The 23,091-nt window shown below is 42.6% G+C and overlaps 1 protein-coding gene across 1 annotated transcript; it reads right to left on the bottom strand.

The window, feature by feature from the left end:
* Positions 1-1,401: 1,401 nt before the first annotated feature.
* On the bottom strand, positions 1,402-22,012 carry Oda (Ornithine decarboxylase antizyme). The gene is given in 9 exon segments (XM_028310591.1): positions 1,402-3,130; positions 4,763-4,918; positions 10,630-10,742; positions 14,496-14,591; positions 16,974-17,092; positions 17,930-18,026; positions 18,028-18,034; positions 18,887-18,994; positions 21,939-22,012. Coding segments are annotated over 8 exon segments (768 nt in total). The 3' UTR covers positions 1,402-3,130; positions 4,763-4,764.
* Between the last annotated feature and the right edge of the window lie 1,079 nt (positions 22,013-23,091).

The raw sequence follows: 23,091 nt of genomic DNA on the forward strand, positions 1-23,091 counted from the left end.
GCATACAGGCGGAACGGCAGATTATGAGGTTTTACTATCAGGCAATGATTCGGTTTAAATTATATGGTTTGAAAATTAATTAATTCGCAATTTAGCGACAGCGATTCTTCAACAGTTTTTTTTAATTTGGAGGTTCTAATCTAATTATAATCATTGGGTTTGAAATTATAAATAACTTAGCATTATTTTTGCAATGCTTAGTGGCATTATAGCAGTAGGGAGAAAAGGTTAAGGAAAAAATGCATGAGTAATATCAAAAATCTTCGCTTCTATTTACCAATCAGCACGTAATAACAAGTCATGAGTGAAAATTTAGGCATCGATATTATTCTGATACAGGAGCCCTAATCGATATCCGCACATCCCTAATCTCATCTGTGGAGCCAGATTTTATTTTTATATTTTTTTAATTTTGAAGTCTTTTGGCGGGAGAGTGAAACGTCTTCTTCTTCTTTTTTTTTGATGATGTTGGCAATACACGTCGAGTCGAGGTTGACTTGATTTGTGCCATTTTCAAGTATACAGGGTGGAAACGATAAGTAATCTCACTCGATTATTTCTAAACTATACAAGATATTCAAAAATTGGTTACTGTTATAATTAATGAAGGATGATAGATGATACCCCTTCCCACCCTTTGAGTCTCAGTAAAGTTATGTATGGACAACTTGAGAGAACCAGAAGAATCACGATGCACTGTTTTGCTTCACTTGCCCACACTCATGCACGTTCACGAACACTTTAATGGTTAATAATCCACTATTATTACACACTAGCTGACCCGGCGAACTTCTTACCGCCTTAGCGTAGAGATTTTCTTAATATTTTTTTCCGTAAGAACCATCCTTGGACTTCCACAAACATAAAAAAAAAAGAATTATCGAAATCGGTTCAGCCGTTCACACGTGATGCCGTGACAACGCGAAACGGGTTTCATTTTTATATATATAGATTAATAGTCGCCCCGACACGAATTTGAGGAAATAAAACAAAACCGCTAACATGACGCTTCAGATTCCCGCCGAGAAGTCAGAGTGAAATTGTGTATGAAGTTTATGTTTACCTACTAGTGTAGAAAAATGAAACAAGACCAAAGCTAAAGACGCTGCGTCTGTGACGCTTAGTTCGAAAGGCTACCTTATACAGTGCAACATTGGTTTTTGAGTTCTCTCAAGCAAGACCATAATTTTAAGTTTCAGTAAAGCGCCACATCTTAACACAGGGGAAGGGGAGGGATAATATCATGTCATCATTTGTTTTCAGGGTCACTCTCTCCTTTTGGCGCAGTTGGGTAAAAACTAAAGACTTGGCTGTATTTTTACTAGTATTAGGTTATCTGTGATTTTGAGTTGCAGATCTTGAATTCTTAAAGTAATTAGGTAAATTAAATAAAACACACACTGATTAAGATTAACTTTAATCGTTTGTCAATAATACATTAATATTACATTAAACTACATACAGCGGCCCCGGTAATAATGCAAATCGAAGATCGTTCAAGTAATACTTCCGAAAAAAATACTGTATGCTTGGGGTTCGCTGTGAAAATTAAATACTATAGTCCTTATCGCGAAAGAAGCTCTATAGATTATGCACATTTGGCTGAATGGCGTATGCCTTTGCCTTTCCATAATAAGGAATCGAATTAAAAAAATCTGCACATTTTGACATTTACGTTTCAGCGGGGCTATTCCGAAACGTTATCCGATGTTTCGAATGTTGCCATCCCTTTCATACAAAGCGAGTTGCCAGTAAGAGGGACGGTGACAGCAGACCCGAAACTATCAAAACGTCGTTTCGGAGTAGCCCCCCTGTAGTTCCAGAAAAATCCGCGGACTTCTTTCGAGGTAAGGATGTAAAATATGAACTAGGCTATCCGTTTATTGGAAAGTAAAATGTAGCAAGATGGAATCAGCAGACGGATTAACACTAGTAACATAACAATATTTGAAACTAAACAATATAATTTACAACAAAAATACGGAATTCAATTTTGAGATTTATTTGCAACTTTTTCGCATCCGCAAGTAGAAAACTTAATCTGTTAAAAAAGGCGGATGTTTTTTTGGATAAAAACCTTTTTTTGTTGTAAAAAACATGGCTTTGTTTTTATCTTAAGACTAAAAAAAAGATTTGAAACATAAAACCTCTTACATGCTATTTTATATAGTAAGATTATAGTAACACTGTATCTACTAAGTCAGTGAAAAGGAAATGTGATTGGTAATAATAAAAAAAATATTTCGAAACGTCGACGTTTGCAATTTATTTTGAACTCTACAACAAAAGTTATAAAGTCAAAAATTGCATGCAAAGTAGTGAAGCATGTGAGAAATTAACGTGATGAAGTTGGATTTCGAAATATTTTTACAAACAATTTTTTTTTTCATATTTTTTTACATTTTTTTGTTTTTTTTTTTTATCTTTTCATTTAGTTTTTTGGCTCTAACCCGGAGTGGGTGAATATAAGATACACGACGACATACATACGGTTTATATTTTAATAATAATAGTAAAGAAATATTTTTTGTTATTAAAATTTCTACGATTACAGTTTCGTTAACTAAAAAGGTGTTACTAGAAAACCATAGCGCGTTTTGAAAGCTGAAATAGTAGAAATAAAATACTTAAAGACTTGTGACTTTCAACAAAGTTAATAAAAAAAATGTGGGTAGTTTTTTTTAGACGTTTCATTAAAAATACATTTATTACCAGAACTTAAAACGGTTCAAAATCAAATTGTAGTGCTGGGAAATTATTTCCATTACAAAAAAAAACTGTTCTTTTTTTAACGCAAAAAATATTATTTATTTTTTACTTTTGAGAAAGCCACAAGACACTAATAATAATACACATTAAAAACTAAGCAACTATATTCTAATAATAATTCATGCTTGTTGAAGCCCTACTCCAAATCCCTGACAAAAAAGTGCTTACTAAGTTTACCTATGTGTGAATAGTTGTCCGTCCCAAAAATTACGTTTCAAAAAAAGATTTTTTTTAAACTGCAAAAGTGGTAGAAGTAATACTGAATTAAAAAAGTAATTTTATATCTTATGCCAGTAATAATTGAGACGACATTTCAACGCGAAGTACCCAAAGCATCTTGTCTGTTAAGCCGTGGTAGATTCTGAAAAGAAAGAAAAAGCGATTTAATAAATAAATAAACATTATGTTCTTGCAACTCACGAAGGCGAGTTAGCTTTACGGCCGATTCACACGTGTCTTCGTTTTACTGTTCCGTTTTATCGTGAACGTTTTTTTTCGTCGATGGCGTATGTAGTTTTATGAGCGACTTCACATATGACACAGTATTCTGTATACAGTAATACATACATCAACGAAAAAAAAACGTACACGATAAAACGGAACAGTAAAACGGAGACATGTGTGAACCGGCCGTAACTTGTGTGTGTACGCGTACATGCACATAACGGTAGTGTACTTATTATTATTCTGTGGTGTAATGTCTATCAAAACTTCTGAAAAACGAACAGTAGCGAGCCACCACACAATGTAAAGCTCACTCGCCTTCGTGAATTGCAACAAGTTATACATTTGTTTTATCTATATAAATAAAAATGAATTGATATTCGTTAGTCTGATTAAAACTCGAGAACGGGTGGGCCGATTGAGGATTTTGGTTGGTTTTAAAATGTTTTTCGTAGTCCAGGGTAGGTCTAAACGGTGAGCAAATACGCGCGCGATATTGTTTTTCTGTGACAGACAAAATTCCACGCGGGCGAAGCCGCGGGCGGAAAGCTAGTTTTTAATATTATTGTACTCTTCTTTCTCTTGTAAGCATTATATTTATTATACCTACATGAGAAATTAGTAAAATATTTTTATGTTTAACGTATTTATTTGGTTTACCAGTTGGCGCCACTGACGAGTAAGCTCTGATTTGCAAGTGGCGCCAAGTGAGTTTAAATGGAAGATATTTGAGCTCATATCACTAGTCACTCGTTATGAGCGAGGAGAGCGAGTTACTGGCGCCATCTGGCGCCACCTGGCGAGTTACAGCCGCTAACTGGTGAGTTAATGGCGCCAACTGATATTTCGATGGCCCCAACTGCATGTTGTAGTGCATGAATATAATAATATAGTCAGGGTTATCTCGCCAGTTCAGCTCTCAGCGAGCAAAAGGCGCCAACTGGGGAATAACTAGTAATTTACTGGCGACAACTAGTAAATTCTGGCGCCAGATAATAATTTAAAAAGCTGAAGAGTTTGTTTGTTTGTTTACTTGAACGCGCTAATCTCCGGAACTACTGGTCTGATTTGAAAAATTCTTTCAGTGTTAGATAGCCCATTTATCGAGGAAGGCTATAGGCTATACAACATCACGCTACGATCAATAGGAGCAGAGCAATAATGAAAAATATTGCGAAAACGGGTTTTCACGCGTACGAAGTCGCGGGCACAGCTAGTAAATTAATAAACAAACCGCTTTATTACCTCTACTGCATGTTGTAGTGCATGAATATAATAATATAGTCAGGTTTATCTCGCCAGTTCAGCTCTCAGCGAGCAAGAGGCGCCAACAGCAGAATAACTGGTAATTTACTGGCGACAACTAGTAAATTCTGGCGCCAGTTAATAATTTATGGCGTCAACTACATTTTCTGGCGCCAACTACTAATTTTCTGGCGCCAACTAGTAATTTTTGGCGCCAGTTAATAATTTCTGGCGCCAACTCATATTTAACTGGCGCCAACTGGCGACTTTTACAAATAAATAAATAAACAAACCGCTTTATTACCTCTACTGCATGTTGTAGTGCAAGAATATGTAGTCAGGGTTGTCGATATCGGCGGCGGCTGGCGCGCGCGGCGGCAGAAGTTGGAAACCCATGAACATAAACGTGCGAAGCAGCGTCGCGCGGTCTGGCCGCGTCTTTAGAACGCAGATGATGCAGCTGTAAGCGAAATTGGAGCTTATTAGAATGGGGTAAGGTTCATTTTTGAATAACAATTTTTGTCGTATTCTAAAAATGTCAATTTGTGAGTGAAGATGTGAAAAAGATGAATTTAGACATTAGTGCTTTGGGATAACACGCATTTTAGACAATATGCAGAAGCCGGAGGGACTCATAACATTAAACTTTGTAGTCTCTCTACCTGGTAACACTGAACATTGTCCTTTCCACCTGGTAACACTAACCATTGTCCTCTCTCCACACTGTAACACCGAACATTGTCCTCTCTCCACCTGGTAACACTGAACATTGTCCTCTCTCTACCTGGTAACACCAAACATTGTCTTCTCCATCTGGTAACACTAACCATTGTCCTCTCTCCACATTGTAACACCGAACATTGTCCTCTCTCCACCTGGTAACACTGAACATTGTCCTCTCTCTACCTGGTAACACCAAACATTGTCTTCTCCATCTGGTAACACTAACTATTGTCCTCTCTCCACCTGGTAACACTAAACATTGTCCTCTCTCTACCTGGTAACACCAAACATTGTCTTCTCCACCTGGTAACACTAACCATTGTCCTCTCTCCACCTGGTAACACTAAACATTGTCCTCTCTACCTGGTAACACTGAACATTGTCCTCTCTCTACCTGGTAACACTAAACATGGTCCTCTCTCCACCTGGTAACACTGAACATTGTCCCCTCTTCACTTTTAACAAACATAGCCCTATCTCCTGCTGTCAATACACCTGGTAACATTAAACATTGTCCACTCTCCACCTGGTAACACTAAACAATGTCCTCTCTACCTGATAACACTGAACATTGTCCTCTCTCTACCTGGTAACACCAAACATTGTTTTCTCCACCTGGTAATACTAAACAATGTCCTCTCTACCTGTTAACACTGAACATTGTCCTCTCTCTACCTGGTAACACCAAACATTGTTTTCTCCACCTGGTAATACTAAACATTGTCCTCTCTCCACCTAGTAACAAACCCTCTCTCTCTCACACTCTCTCCTGTAGTTAGATTTACCTGTCGCAGCCTCTCCTCTCCTCTGCGAAGTCTAGGAGTAGCATAAAGGACTCTTTGCCATGTAAAACTAAACATTGTCCCCTCTGCACCTGGTAACAAACCTCTCTCTCACTCTCTCCACTTAGTAAACCCTCTCTCTTTCTCTCTCACCTGTCGCAGCCTCTCCTCTCCTCTGCGAAGTCTAGGAGAAGCATGAAGGACTCTCCACCTCGTAACACTAAACATTGTTCTCTCTCCACCTAGTAACAAACCCTCTCTCTCACTCTCTCCACTTAGTAAACTCCCTCTCTCTTTCTCTCTCACCTGTCGCAGCCGAGCCTCTCCTCTGCGAAGTCCAGCAGAAGCATGAAGGACTCCTTGCTGCCTGCAGCCACCACGCCGGGAACGCGTAGGTACATGGTAGGACCTTTCACCACCTGGTAATACTAAACATTGTCCTCTCTCCACCTTGTAACACTAAATATTGTCCTCTCTCCACCTTGTAACACTAAATATTGTCCTCTCTCCACCTTGTAACACTAAATATTGTCCTCTCTCCACCTGGTAACACTAACCATTGTCCTCTCTCCACCTGGTAACACTAAACATTGTCCTCTCTCCACCTGGTAATACTAAACATTGTCCTCTCTTCACCTGGTATAACTGAACATTGTCCTCTCTTCACCTGGTAACACAGAACATTGTCCCCTCTCCACTTTGTAACAAACATAGCCCTATCACCTGCTGTCGATACACCTGGTAACATTAAACATTGTTCTCTCTCCACCTGGTAACAAACCTCCTCTCTCTCACTCTCTCCTGTCACTAACCTGTCGCAGCCAAGCCTCTCCTATTCGAAGTCCAGGAGAAGCATGAAGACTCCTTATTAGTACCTCTCTTCACCTGGTAACACTAAATATTGTCCCCTCTCCACCTAGTAACAAACCCTCTCTCTCTCACACTTTCTCCTGTAGATAGACTTACCTGTCGCAGCCTCTCCTTTCCTCTGCGAAGTCTAGGAGTAGCATAAAGGACTCTTTGCCATGTAAAACTAAACATTGTTCTCTCTTCACCTTGTAACAAACCCTCTCTCTCTCCTGTAGTTAGACTAACCTGTTGCAGCCACGCCTCTCCTATGCGAAGTCTAGGAGAAGAACCAAGGACTACTTATTAGTACCTCTCTTCACCTGGTAACACTAAACAATGTCCTCTCTCCACCTAGTAACAAACCCTCTCTCTCTCTCTCTCCTGTAGTTAGACTTAGCTGTCGCAGCCGAGCCTCTCCTCTGCGAAGTCCAGGAGAAGAATTAAGCAACTCCTTGCAATGTAACACTAAACATTGTCCTCTCTCCACTATGTAACAAACCATCTCTCTCTCCTGTAGTTAAGACTAACCTGTTGAAGCCAAGCCTCTCCTATGCGAAGTCTAGGAGAAGAACCAAGGACTCCTTATTAGTACCTCTCTTCACCTGGTAACACTAAACAATGTCCTCTCTCCACCTAGTAACAAACCCTCTCTCTCTCTCTCTCCTGTAGTTAGACTTACCTGTCGCAGCCTCTCCTCTCCTCTGCGAAGTCCAGGAGAAGCATGAAGCAAGAGCTCCATGCCATGTAACTTTGAACATTGCCCCCTCTCGACCTTGTAACAAACCCTCTATCTCACTCTCTCCACTTAGTAAACTCCCTCTCTCTTTCTCTCACCTGTCGCAGCCGAGCCTCTCCTCCGCGAAGTCCAGCAGAAGCATGAAGGACTCCTTGCTGCCTGCAGCCACCACGCCGGGAACGCGTAAGTACATGGTAGTACCTTTCACCACCTGGTAATACTAAACATTGTCCTCTCTCCACCTTGTAACACTAAATATTGTCCTCTCTCCACCTTGTAACACTAAATATTGTCCTCTCTCCACCTTGTAACACTAAATATTGTCCTATATCCACCTTGTAACACTAAATATTGTCCTCTCTCCACCTTGTAACACTAAATATTGTCCTCTCTCCACCTTGTAACACTAAATATTGTCCTCTCTCCACCTTGTAACACTAAATATTGTCCTCTCTCCACCTTGTAACACTAAATATTGTCCTCTCTCCACCTTGTAACACTAAATAGTGTCCTCTCTCCACCTTGTAACCCTCTCCACCTAGTAATAAGCCCTCTCTTTCTCTCTCACCTGTCGCAGCCGAGCCTCTCCTCCGCGAAGTCCAGCAGAAGCATGAAGGACTCCTTGCTGCCTGCAGCCACCACGCCAGGAACGCGTAGGTACATGGTAGTACCTTTCACCACCTGGTAATACTAAACATTGTCCTCTCTCCACCTGGTAACACTAAACATTGTCCTCTCTCCACCTGGTATAACTGAACATTGTCCTCTCTTCACCTGGTAACACTAAACATTGTCCTCTCTTCACCTGGTATAACTGAACATTGTCCTCTCTTCACCTGGTAACACAGAACATTGTCCCCTCTCCACTTTGTAACAAACATAGCCCTATCACCTGCTGTCGATACACCTGGTAACATTAAACATTGTCCTCTCTCCAACTGGTAACAAACTCTCTCTCACTCTCTCCTACTCAGAATAACCTGTCGCAGCCTCTCCTCTCCTCCGCGAAGTCCAGGAGAAGCATGAAAAGACTCCTTGCCTTGTAACAGTAAACATTGTCCTCTCTCCACCTGGTAACAAACCATCTCTCTCACTCTCTCCACTTAGTAAACTCCCTCTCTCTTTCTCTCTCACCTGTCGCAGCCTCTCCTCTCCTCTGCGAAGTCCAGCAGAAGCATGAAGCAAGAACTTCATGCCAGGTAACTTTGAACATTGCCCCCTCTCCTAGGTGGAACAAACCCTCTCTCTCACTCTCTCCACTTAGTAAACTCCCTCTCTCTCTCTCTCTCACCTGTCGCAGCCGAGCCTCTCCTCCGCGAAGTCCAGCAGAAGCATGAAGGACTCCTTGCTGCCTGCAGCCACCACGCCGGGAACGCGTAGGTACATGGTAGTACCTTTCACCACCTGGTAATACTAAACATTGTCCTCTCTCCACCTTGTAACACTAAATATTGTCCTCTCTCCACCTGGTAACTCTAAATATTGTCCTCTCTCCACCTAGTAATAAGCCCTCTCTCTCTCTCCCTCTCTTGTAGTCAGACTAACCTGTCGCAGCCAAGCCTCTCCTATGCGAAGTCCAGCAGAAGCATGAAGCAAGAACTCCATGCCACGTAACTCTGAACATTGCCCCCTCTCCTAGGTAGAACAAACCCTCTCTCTCACTCTCTCCACTTAGTACACTCCCTCTCTCTTTCTCTCTCACCTGTCGCAGCCTCTCCTCTCCTCTGCGAAGTCCAGGAGAAGAATTAAGCAACTCCTTGCAATGTAACACTAAACATTGTCCTCTTTCCACTTTGTAACAAACCATCTCTGTCTCCTGTAGTTAGACTAACCTGTTGCAGCCAAGCCTCTCCTATGCGAAGTCTAGAAGAAGAACCAAGGACTCCTTATTAGTACCTCTCTTCACCTGGTAACACTAAACAATGTCCTCTCTCCACCTAGTAACAAACCCTCTCTCTCTCACACTCTCTCCTGTAGTTAGACTTACCTGTCGCAGCCTCTCCTCTCCTCTGCGAAGTCCAGGAGAAGAATTAAGCAACTCCTTGCCATGTAACTCTGAACATTGTCCTCTCCATCTAGTAACAAACCCTCTCTCTCACTCTCTCCACTTAGTTAACTCCCTCTCTCTCTCTCTCTCACCTGTCGCAGCCTCTCCTCTCCTCTGCAAAGTCCAGGAGAAAAATTAAGCAACTCCTTGCAATGTAACACTAAACATTGTCCTCTCTCCACCTTGTAACAAACCATCTCTCTCCTGTAGTTAGACTAACCTGTCGCAGCCAAGCCTCTCCTATGCGAAGTCTAGGAGAAGCATGAAGCAAGAACTCCATTCCATGTAACTTTGAACATTGCCCCCTCTCCACCTTGTAACAAATCCTCTCTCACTCTCTCCACTTAGTAAACTCCCTCTCTCTCTCTCACCTGTCGCAGCCGAGCCTCTCCTCTGCGAAGTCCAGCAGAAGCATGAAGGACTCCTTGCTGCCTGCAGCCACCACGCCGGGAACGCGTAGGTACATGGTAGTACCTTTCACCACCTGTTAATACTAAACATTGTCCACTCTCCACCTGGTAACACTAAACATTGTCCTCTCTCCACCTTGTAACCCTCTCCACCTAGTAATAAGCCCTCTCTCACTCTCTCACCTGTCGCAGCCTCTCCTCTCCTCTGCGAAGTCTAGGAGAAGCATGAAGCAAGAACTCCATGCCATGTAACTTTGAACATTGCCCCCTCTCCACCTAGTAACAAACCCTCTCTCTCACTCTCTCCACTTAGTAAGCTCCCTCTCTCTTTCTCCCACCTGTCGCAGCCGAGCCTCTCCTCCGCGAAGTCCAGGAGAAGAATTAAGCAACTCCTTGCAATGTAACACTAAACATTGTCCTCTCTCCACCTTGTAACAAACCATCTCTCTCTCCTGTAGTTAGACTAACCTGTTGCAGCCAAGCCTCTCCGCGAAGTCCAGGAGAAGCATGAAGCAAGAACTCCATGCCATGTAACTTTGAACATTGCCCCCTCTCCTAGGTGGAACAAACTCTCTCTCTCTCACTCTCTCCACTTAGTAAACTCCCTCTCTCTTTCTCTCTCACCTGTCGCAGCCGAGCCTCTCCTCTGCGAAGTCCAGCAGAAGCATGAAGGACTCCTTGCTGCCTGCAGCCACCACGCCGGGAACGCGTAGGTACATGGTAGTACCTTTCACCACCTGGAAACATTCATTTATTTTATCTGACGCTAAAAGATTTTGTTAGGAGTGGGTTCACCATGGGTGCCCTCTCAGACGCATAACATTTTTCATCATAATTTAGTTTGGCATAACAGTATTGGCATAAAGTTTTTTCGCATAAACTTTGATTGGCATAGTTTTCTAAATGCATAATGGTTTCTTAGGCATAATAATAACTTTCTCTAATTTTCAATTATGTTATGCCTAGAAATCGTTATTAAAAAAAAGAGAATACAGAAAAAATATATACTAAAATATTATTAATATAATAAAAGTGGTTATGGCAAAAAAAAATTATGCCTTATGATTTATACTGTATGAGGGCATTTCTCCACTAAATGGAAAATCGCTGTCCCAAGCTAAATTTATGTAGTAAACCTTAAAATTTATCAGGTTTTTGTATCAATACCGACATAGAATTAGGTATTCTTAGCATGACATAGCATATTTAGTAATTTAATCATGGAATATTCGAATAAATAACCTCAAACGTCTCAAATCACAGTCCCCTGGTACGTCCCTTTTCCAGAATTACACATATTGTTACAAATGTTTATTATATTGCTGTTGATATTTGAATAAAAAATATCCAAATACATTAACAATAACAGTTAGCATCTTAATACATCACAAACAATGTTTACAATATAATTTTAATCAAAATATCCTTCTGAGAATGCTGTCCTCAAATTATTAAAACATTCCCCTGTTAAAATTTTAAAACCGGTTTAAAGTCATATTTAGTTTTGGCGCAAAGCACTTAGATCGCGAAACGGAACGCAATAGATGTTAAGGTTGTTCAGTTGTGTAGCTAGTGGGCAGCCGCTATTTTGTTTAATGCTACTACTGCGTCATCTGGTGAACCACGCGTCTCGGCCGTCAGTGAAAACATTCCCCTGGTGAGCCTTTTTTTTACTATTTTAAGAGTTTTAATAACGACAATTTGTTTAAATTAATTAATCTTCTAGTATGTATACACATAAGTTGTGTTTATTTTAATGTTTTTAAATGATATTGTTTTATGAAGTATTCACGTAAAAATAACATTCCCCTGGCGAACATTCCCCTGTCATTTCATAGCACAGGGTACTGTTCATACCACAGGGGACTGTTCATACTACTGTTTTCCTAGGTTTTGACCACTAAAATAACGTCTTTTTAGTAGGTATTATCTCAAAATTTCACCGAAAAAGAAGCTACGCGAAACATGAGAAGAATTTCTAGAACAAAAACGTATAGCTGTGCAATTATGATATCATCGACTTGAAACATTACCCTAAAAGAAAAATTGAAAAAAAGAAGAAAAAAGAAAAACTTTAAATAAAATCAGTTAAAGATATGAGTTGTCGTGAGCATAAGGCTGTAAAAAAGGTTTGGAGGGAGCACTGTGCTAAGTTTCGTGCAAAAAAGAAAGTCATGAAGACATAACAAATAATTTGTGTTTCTTTACGAGATCGAATCAGAAATGAGGAGATCCGTAAACGAACTAAAGTCGGTGACATAGCCCGACGGATTAGCAAGCTGAAGTGGCAATAGGAAGGCACATAGTACGCAGAACTGATGGCCCATCGGCAGCAAGGTTCTGTAGTGGAGGCCGCGTGGACGTCCCACGCTGCGTTTTACGGTACACAAGGTGGACCGACGACATTATAAAGGTAGTAGGAAGGCGCTGGACGCAGGCCGCTACGAATCGATCAACATGGAAGTCTTTGAGGGAGGCCTATGTTCAGCAGTGGACGTCCTATGGCTGAAATGATGATGATGATAATGAACAAATAATTTCGGAAGGGAAAATACCTACATCTGATTCAGAAGATTTCGCAGAAGAACATCAGGCGCCTTTAAGATCATCTGACCCAACACGAAATAACAAGAATAACGTTTCAATATTACATTCACCAGAAACGGGGTCAAAAAACAAAAATTAGCAGTAATAATGTTTTTTGTTTATTACTTTTTGTATTTTTTTTGGTTCTGTTTTAAAAGGCAGGATACTACATTTTTGATTATTATAAAGACTGACTTTAGTGTCATACAATTTAAGTCTTAAAACTTAATTGTTCGTTAAGTTTAATGCTACTGTTATTAGGCTTAAGAAAAGTCATTATAAATTAGTAATATTTGTTTTAATAATAATATTTTTTGTTACAAAAACTTGCATATTTTTATAATGGCAAAGAAAAATAAAGAGTTTGTTTACTCAAAGAAAAATATAATTGTTTTTGTCCATAATACATTCCCCTGGGTGGTTGCAACAGTCCCCTGTCGCAATTTTGCGAAAAATCGCCAATAACTAAAAAACTAAGGGGAAAATGTGTGGGCTTTTTTAGATATGTATTTAAATTACTATTGCCCTGAATTTCGTTCACAAAATTTCTCAACATTTAATAAAATTTGTTCGGGACAGTCTTGTATGGACGATTTTCCAAATAGCAGAGAAACACCCATGAACGTTATGCGAAATGATGAGTATGCCAAAAAACTTTATGCACTCTTAAATTATGACAATATTTTTTATGCAACCGAATATGGACCCGTTCACCACAATACTCGAGCGGCTACCAACTATCAGTCAACTAATAGTTGGTTTAGTAATTTTAATGCACAAATTACCAACAAATAATCCATTTAATCTCTCTAGTTAAGCTAAAATCGTGCTACTAGAAATGGGTTCACCATAATTCAGCAGTCTACCGATGCTAGAATCCAAATTGCATCAAATCAAAAATATTTATTCAGTTTAGACCACAAGTGGCACTTATGATGATGATGTAGGTATAACCAGGAGGTATAACTTCAAATCACAATAACAATTGTTGAAATATGCATTCATTATCTAAAACACTACGCACTAGTTATAAATAAGTTAGAGGGCATTGACACAGATATCTACAGCCGGGTCATTCTCCAATAGATAATAATGTATTGGATGAATATGACCCATTTTATAATAAACACGAGTATTGGCTTGAGCAATCAATTGATATACTTTTTTATTGTACGAAGTTGCTAGAATATAGATATTCATCCACGAAGACGCGCCCCACCACTTTTTGGTCTCGGTCGCGCGGGGTGCGGGGAGTTTGATCGGAGCAATCCGTAAGGCATTATTGTAGTGTGCGTGTGCACTCATGGATGATTTAGCGTGTACCGATAACACTCAAACATTAGCGGAAGAATGGTGGGGCGCGTCTTCGTGGATGAAACGATCTATGCATCCCGTTTTGCGGGATCCTTCTTTACAGGAATTTTGCAAAACTAGATTGCCGTGGGAACGAGCCCTAACGCGCTTTTTAAAAGCCTATTTGCAAAAAATAAATGGATTTAGGACTTTTAGGCTGAGTTGCACCACCGGTTATCGTTAAAGTTATTAACGATAACCGGTGCTTTTTGGGGTTCCGTAGTTCTAACAAGGAACCCCAAATTATATGGAGTTCGACAGATTTTTGACGCTTTTTAAAGTCAAAGTAATATGGTACAACCCAGCTTAAATTAGGAAGTACTGAAGTCAACTGTGATGGTATTATTGATGACTAGCTGACCCGGCGAACTTCGTACTATGGTCGTCAGGGTGTAGGATTCTAATGGTGAAATATTTTGTTTAAATCGGTCCCGTAGTAAGATTGGTGTGGTGACATCCCCTAAAGCGCTTTTTACCCGACTGCACCAGAAGGAGGGTTATGTTTTTAAAAGCCTATTCACAGAACATAAATTACTTAAAATGTTACTTACAGCTTCCCAACGCAGGACCGTGTTCTCAGTCAAGTAGATCTTGAACTCGATTTTGACTGGCTGCTTGTCCTTGCGTTCCAGGATCTTACGGATAACCTGGAAAAATAATAATCATTTATAAAGTCAACAGCCAACAGTAACCCAAAGGGCGATGGAGCGGGCTATGCTCGGAATTTCCCTTCGTGATCGAATCAGAAATGAGGAGATCCGCAGGAGAACCAAAGCAACCAAAGAGACCGACATAGCTGCAAGTGGCAGTGGTCGCTGGGGCCGGAAGACGTAGTGTACCCACACAGGCCCCCCACTAGGTGGACCGACGATCTGGTGAAGGTCGCGGGAGGTGCCTTGACTCCGCTACAAGAGTGGCGTTGTCAGTAGCATTCACTAAATCTTCCTGCGTGCAGTTGTTGTGGCACGCAGGGCACGACATCATGTGTGATGTGCTTCATCGACTGGGGAACAAAACCGCACTTGCACTCTAACTTTGGCTCTTTGTATGATTTTCTTACTGCTTCGCGATGTTCATTGTCCAGCAATGGGTGGGATCTCCGAACTGCCGCTGGTCCATGGCAGGACGCTCAACAAGCGAGAGAGAGACGGGAGATAGAGGATAGACGAGAAGAGAGAGGTCTTACCTAAGTCTGTCGCCATAACAACAATGTTAACAGCATTGTTGTTTTCCGGCAGTTAGAGGTAAGATAGCCAGTTCCTCCGTGGTTGAGGATTCCGGGTGAAGCTCGCTTCCACCTTCGGCCTGATCGTCACTTACCATCAGGTGAGATACAAGCCAAGAGATCCTCGTGGTGGATTAAAAATAAAGGAGATAAGGGAGAGGGGAGGAGAGAAGAGGAGATGGGAGGAGGGAGAGGAGACAGAAGAAAGAAAAGAAATAAGGAGAATAAGACATGGGAAGAAGAAAAAAAACCTGGTGGTAGGAGTAACCTGCCAGCTGGCCCATAGACCCGCTTAGCTAGCTAGAGTGGCTTCAAGTATGATTTTCTTACCGCTTCGCGATGTTCATTGTCCAGCGGCGGGCGGACGGCCGGCGCGGGCTCGGCGAGGCTCTCCGAACTGCCGTTCAGAGAGCTGGCGCTGGCCCATAGCAGGGCGCTCAACAAGGGAGGGGGGAGAGAGGAGAGGAGAGGGAAGGGAGAAGAGAGAGGAGAGAGAAGGGACAGCAGTGAGTAGGAGAGGGGAGGGAGGAAGGAGAGAGGGGGAAGCGAGGAGAGTGGGGAGAGAGGAAGGAGAGGGGATGGAGAGAGGAGGGAGGGAGGACAGAGGTGGGAGAGGGGGAGAGAAGAGGGAGAAGGAAGAGAAAAGTGAGGAGAGGGGAGTGAGAGAGGACAGAGGAGGGGAGGGGGAGGGAGAAAAGGAAATAGGGAGGAGAGGGGAGCTCAATAAGCGAGAGGAGAGAGGAGGTAGAGAAGAGAGGAGCGGATGGGGAAGAGACACGAGAGAGGGAGGAGCGGTAGAGAGGATAGAGGAGGGAGGGGGATAAGATAGACGAGACTTGAGAAGAAAGCAGACGAATGAGAAGAAAACAAACTTGGTGGTGAGATCAGTCAGCTGGCCCATAGACCCGCCCGCTCAGCAAGCTGCTGGTCAGACCTGTCAGCTGTCCTATAGGAAAAAAGCTAGAGTGGCCTCAAGTATGATTTTCTTACCGCTTCGCGATGTTCATTGTCCAGCGGCGGGCGGATGGCCGGCGCGGGCTCGGCGAGGCTCTCCGAACTGCCGTTCAGGGAGCTGGCGCTGGCCCATAGCAGGGCGCTCAACTAGCGAGGGGGGAGAGAGGAGAGAGAGGTAAGGAGAGGTAGGGGAGGAGAGGGAGGGGAGGAGAGGGAGAGAGAGGGGAACGAAGGAAAGAGGAGAGAGGGAAGAGAGAAAGGAAAGAGAGGCAAGGGAGGAGAAGAAAGCAGACGAATGAGAAGAAAACAAACCTGGTGGTCAGACCTATCAGCTATCCTATAGCAGTTGGCCCATAGACCGGCTCTGCAAACTTAAGTGGAAGAAGATTGTACTATAGTGAGACCTACCACCACCCATGGTACTTCCTGCCTCACGGCGTACGAACCGAATCTCGGGAGAGCGCGCGGGTACTTGCTCTGGGCTCTTTTCCCCGGGCGCTTTGCTTGACTCCCTACAAATTTCTCTGATCCATGTCCCTTCTCATAGTCAATTCTCCCCCTTCTAGGGCTTGACACCACAAATACGGTACTTCGCGTCGGGCTGCTATCGTTGATAAATGTCATCACTTCTTCTCATAACTTCGCCTGATTGTGTGCCAGGAGTGCGCGAACTCGCGCAGTGCGATCCAGTTACTGCGACTACTCGTGAGGTCCTGGTGATAAACAGGTCCTTGCTCGGCTCTCCGTATCGCATCCAGCATGGGCATAGTGCAGACTCGCACAGCGTCCTATAGTGAGACCTGTCAGCTATAATCCTGTCTGGCCTGTCAGGAAAAAGACACAAGCTTACCGCTTCGCGATGTTCATTGTCCAGCGGCGGGCGGACGGCCGGCGCGGGCTCGGCGAGGCTCTCCGAACTGCCGTTCAGAGAGCTGGCGCTGGCCCATAGCAGGGCGCTCAACAAGTCACCTGCGAAACATAGATGGCTTCATATAACCCGAAGAAATGCAGGTTGCAGACCAAAAACCAAGTGGGTTTGACGCAGTTCCGTTAGCATTTCGTCACGAATGAAAAAACAGTCCCATTCGCATTTGGTTCCATTTCCTTTCCATTATCCAAATGTTGGTAAATTTGCCAAATAATAATAAATAATAAATAAATCTTTGGACAATTTCACACAGCGCCAGCTAGCCCCAAAGTAAGCAACTTAATGCTTGTGTTATGGGTGCTAGCTTAACGGATATACTACTTATATACTTTTTTTTTAAATACATACATAATTATTATACATAGTCACACCCAGACCCGTCACAGAAATTAAAATTCATCATTTCAATTTCTGCTCGGCCGGGAATCGAACCCGGGACCTCTCGGCATAGTAGTCCGTTCTGAACCACTACACCAAACGGCCGACAAAATGTTGGTCAACTTGCCAAATGTTGCAAAAATATTTTTGCCCTACCCGCACCATCTGGTCTATTCCACTTTGATCACCTGTATTTGATCACCCAGGTGATCAAAGTGACTTCAAGTGACACTTTAGTGTCCTTTGATTATAACAATTAAGAAGTCCACTTTGAGATCTTATCCATTTGTGATCAAAGGACCCCAGTGTCGCCCGATGGCCATTTTGATCACCTGGGTGATCTAATTCAGGTGAACAAAGTGGAATAGACCAAAAAGATTATTATGAGACATGTGATGTGAAGGCAAGGAAGCATAACTTAAGTTTTTTTATTTTAATATGTGACGATTTGTATGCATGCACTATGTTTGGAGGAATTTTGACTTTGACTTTATACTCACGATTGTTGTCGTCGTGGGTAGGGGTGGATGGGGTAGCGGGGCTCGAAGCCCCGCTAGTCACCCCTCCGGGCGGTGCGGAGCCGTGAGCAGGGACATCAGGACCACCTGCAGGGGATACGGGGTAAAAACCTACTTAAATATGACTTACAGCTAAAGTCCGGTCGCCGAGCACATAGAATTTCATCCAATGATCCCAAGCTACCCATCCTTATCGCTCGCGTGGAATTATATAGCTGTCGCGCTCGCACACTCACTGCGGCCGCCCATCGAACAGTCGCGACAGCAAGGATGATTAGCTTCGGGGTCATTGGACGAAATTCTATGTGCTCAGCGATCGGACTTCCCACTTCCACCTACAAGGTGGTGACCTTATAAAGGTTACGGGACTATTCCCACCGCTGACACTCTTGTACAGCCAGGATCTACAGCTTGACTGCCAATAACCCAACCAGTAAAGGTCAAGTTTGTCCCCGAAGAAAGTTAGTGTCATGGACCCGCCACGAAATTCCTGGCTGGCTACATAGGAGCTGCAGCGATTGGAGCGAGATGAAGATTATTGTGTGTTCTCACCACCCGGCGCCAAGACACAGCTACAAACACTGCATTGAGAGTCAATCGCGATTTGTTACCAATTTGAAAGACGCCTTAATGTGTTCATATTCGTGTGTACTCACCACATTTTTTTTTCGGACGGACTGTGCTGATAGCCGTGAGCGGCTTTCTAAGCATCACCGGACAATAGGTGAGCGCAGATGGCTCTCAACCTCAAAATTTAAGCAACGCCGAAGGGCACCCAAGTGTGGTGATCGGACCTTGGCCTAGGGCGTTGCTGTGACGGTGACCTAGCATAAGTTTGGGGAGAGATGGTGTTAGGCAGCCGGGCACATGCCGATACCGCGAGAAAAATGGACGGGTCGAAGGAGCTTCCTCAGCGACGATAGATTGGTATGTACTCACCACAGAGGCCCGGCGCCCAGGCACAGCGAAAAACACTCGGCGTCGGAAGCCGACAAAGCCGAGCGCTTGCTGCCTGCAGCGCTCAGCGATGCGCCATCGCCGCTGCAACAAAACAATAATAAATTAATACAAAACATTTTTAAATAAAACAAGCCCCATAACGTAAGAGCTCTCATCAAGACAAAACTAACGAGTCCAGACATGATAATGGTTGCTGTAAGTCAGTCTACTTAGAGCACCCGCCCAAATAGCACCAGCACGAATAGCACCTGACATAATCCACGAAGAGCACCTATCGATATCGCTATTCGTTCGTTCGTTTCAGCCAAATGACGTCCACTGCTGGACAAAGACCTTCCCCAAGGATTTGCACAAAGACCGGTCCTACGCCGCCCATATCCAGGAACCTCCCGCGACCTTAAGCAGATCGTCCGGCCACCTAGTGGGAGGCCTGCCCACACTACGTCTTCGGCAGTGGACGTCATTCGGTTGAAACGAACGAACATTTAATACGCAGCGTGGGACGTCCGTCCACAAGGACCGACGACTTCATAAAGGTAGGAGGAAGGCGCTGGATGCAAGCCACTACTAACCGGGATATATGGAAATCATTGGGGGTGAAGCCTATGTTCAGCAGTGGACATCAAGTGGGCCCTGTGGCTGAAACGATGACGATAAATTGGGCACTTCATATCAAAAAAGTAAATCAATTGACTACGGTATCCACTACGCTATTTTACGAAAACCTAGTGCACAATGTGCACGAATCAACATTCTTATACACTTGTAATAATACGAAAACATAGATGTACAATTTATAATACATAGCCGACAATGTGAATGCCATGCCGTTCTAATATTAATAAAACCACGGACTTACGGACGACCTTGGAAGCATTTCTCGATCGTACGATAGCGTCATTGCATAAAACAATATACCTACTGTGTTCACCTTGCAGCCTTGTAAGCATACAGTTTTATATTTTTGTTTTTCTTTAGTCAGGTTATTTAGTCACGTTTTTGTTTCGTTTTTACTTTTTACTCACAACGGAGATGCTTTTGGCCTGCATCCCAACTATAATATTATAAATGCGAAAGTAACTCTGTCTGTCTGTCTGTCTGTTACGCTTTCCCGCTTAAACCTCGCAACCGATTTTGATGAAATTTGGCATAGAGATAGTTTGAGTCCCGGGAAAGAACATAGGATAGTTTTTATCCCGGTTTTTGAAACAGGGACGCGCGCGATAAAGTTTTTCTGTGACAGACAAAATTCCACGCGGGCGAAGCCGCGGGCGGAAAGGTAGTTTTTTATATTTGGCAAAATTCACATTTTGAGAATTTTGAGTCAAGTGCTCATTCAATTATCAAACGATTCTTGCTTAAGTGAAGCAGCAAATAAAACGCACAGCGTAGAATAGAGCTCTGTAATTGGCTCGTGTATCAACCTGTGCGTCCACGCGCACTGTGAGACCTCATAGTAATGTTTTGTAAATACGGGCGAAAATCGTGTTGTGAACTTTTTGTCTACTTTGGGTGTCACGAATTATTTGATGCTGACTGTATTTGAAATAGGCGCATTTTGCAACAAGACTCAGATAATGTGACTGTACCTCGCATTCTTGTCATAAGATAATGCTGTCAATCATCATCAGGCAAATAAGAACCTAATTGAGTGAGAATAGGGTGTATAATTCTTTGAGTCCAGCCGCCGACACAATTTGATAGACAAGTCAACGCACTATTACCTCTATAGGACTACTAGCTTTCCGCCCGCGGCTTCGCCCGCGTGGAATTTTGTCTGTCACAGAAAAACTTTATCGCGCGCGTCCCTGTTTCAAAAACCGGGATAAAAACTATCCTATGTTCTTTCCCGGGACTCAAACTATCTCTATGCCAAATTTCATCAAAATCGGTTGCGAGGTTTAAGCGGGAAAGCGTAACAGACAGACAGACAGACAGACAGAGTTACTTTCGCATTTATAATATTAGTTGGGATAGGTTCTCAGAAAGACCTTATCTAAGATGGAAGCTACATAACTGCGATATAATTTGCCAGGAATTTCCATCCTGCAGTAAAGTAGGAATACAGGCCAAGAGCTTCCTCGTTGTGGATAAAAAAAAAAAAAAAAAAAAAAAAAAAAAAAAAAAAAAAAAATTTAAAATTAAAGTTTGCTATTGACCCAACTGGAAACCAAACCTGAAAACTTGCGCTACACTCCTAATCCGGCGACACGAGTCGTCGACTTTTGACATGTTGTCAAATATCATAGAAGTAAAGGCTGTTAAAATATACACACGACGGCACTAGCTAAACATTATCGATTCGAAAACGAAAGTCACGTTGTCTACCTGACAGCCATTAGATCGTTTGATTAAAAGTACATAAACTCATAACTAGATGGCGCGTGCGTGTTGATTTCGTGACGTAGCGAAGTCTTATGTCAATTCAAAAAGTCGCTATCGTTATCGCTAGTCGCTACGACAAAACAAGACGTACGTTACAATAATAACATACAAACCTGGGTGATTGTGTTTATACATATTGCTATGCTATTATTATGCATTTGGTTGTCAAAACATTAAACGAGTTTAAAATTGTTGCAGAATTTTTTATACTAATATTATAATTGTCGTGCTCTCCNTAAACTGTGGTGGAGCGCGTACAAACGTGCCAGGAACCGTTGCAACAACTTAACTAGAGCAGCGAAACGCCGTTATTTCCATGATAACGTGCTCTCCTCTTCTAGTTCTGACGTCTGGAAATTTTTAAAATCACTTGGTCTTGGCAAGGCATCTTGTATTACTCCTTCCTCAACTTTCACTCCCAACGAGCTGAATATACACTTCTCCTCGGCCACTCTTTTGGACGTCACTACTAAGCTCTCTACGATCTCCTATTTAAACTCTCTTCCTATTTCCACACATAGCTCCTTTTCATTCTCCCCTGTCACCGTTGATGAGACCAAAAAGATCATCCTCTCTATTAAATCGAAAGCTGTAGGCCCGGATGAGGTTAGTAGAGCGATGATACTCATGATCCTGGATAACTTACTTCCTGCCATCACCCATGTCATTAACTCCTCCTTTGACCGTGGGTGTTTCCCCTCCGCTTGGCGTCTGGCTCATGTCATTCCTTTGCCCAAACTCTCCAACCCTACCACCTTAAACCAATTTCGTCCTATCTCCATTCTACCCTTTCTTTCTAAAGTTCTTGAAGCGGCAGCTCACAAACAGTTTTCAAAATTTGTACTCGAAAACCGTCTCCTTAGCCAATTTCAGTCTGGCTTCCGCCCAGGACATAGCACTACAACTGCGCTCCTAAAAATAGTGGATGATGTCAGAGCTGGCATGGAGGAGTCACGGGTTACTGTACTAGTCTTAATAGACTTCTCAAACGCTTTTAACACGGTGGACCATGACATCCTTCTTGCCATTCTATCCCACCTTGGAGTCTCTCCATCGGCTGCGGAATGGTTCTCATCTTATCTCTGCGGTCGGAGACAGGCGGTGCGAGTCGGTCGAACATGCTCGGAATGGAGAGATCTTGCAACCGGCGTGCCTCAAGGAGGTATACTCTCACCCATCCTTTTTTCTGTCTTCATTAACATCCTTACTTCTCACCTTTCTTCATCCTTTCATCTCTACGCTGACGACCTCCAACTTTACGTACAAGCTGAACCCTCTAATATTTCTGATGCAGTCTCGCAGCTAAATTCAGACCTTCGCAGTATTGCTGATTGGTCTGGTAGGTTCGGAGTAAGGGTCAATCCCGGCAAGTGTCAGGCGATAGTGCTGGGGGGCTCTAGGCAACTGGCTTTTTTTTTTTTTTTTTTCTTATCTCTGACATGTGTTATGTGTACGCCAATATTAATATTATGTTTATGTATCTTTGTGTATGTCTATTATATTAATATGTATTCGTATGTTATTTATTTTATCTAATGCTATGTAAGTAGGTATATTAATTAAACGTCATATTTATTACACCGCCTTAATCTCTCTACTCGACCTGTGGTTGACTGGCAGATAATGCCACCTGGCATTAAGTCCGCCACTGTACATATGTATGTGCAAAAGTGTAAATAAATAAATAAATAAATAAATAAATATTGAAATCCATTATCGTCATTTGTCAGCGTAATCAAATACATTTACGACGATGTCTCTTGAACTGTCCACTATATGTTACGTCCCGTCATTATTGC

This window comes from Ostrinia furnacalis, unplaced genomic scaffold (assembly GCF_004193835.3).
Source record: "Ostrinia furnacalis isolate ACB-3 unplaced genomic scaffold, ASM419383v2 OfSCF3032, whole genome shotgun sequence".
Classification (NCBI taxonomy): Eukaryota; Metazoa; Arthropoda; class Insecta; order Lepidoptera; family Crambidae; genus Ostrinia; species Ostrinia furnacalis.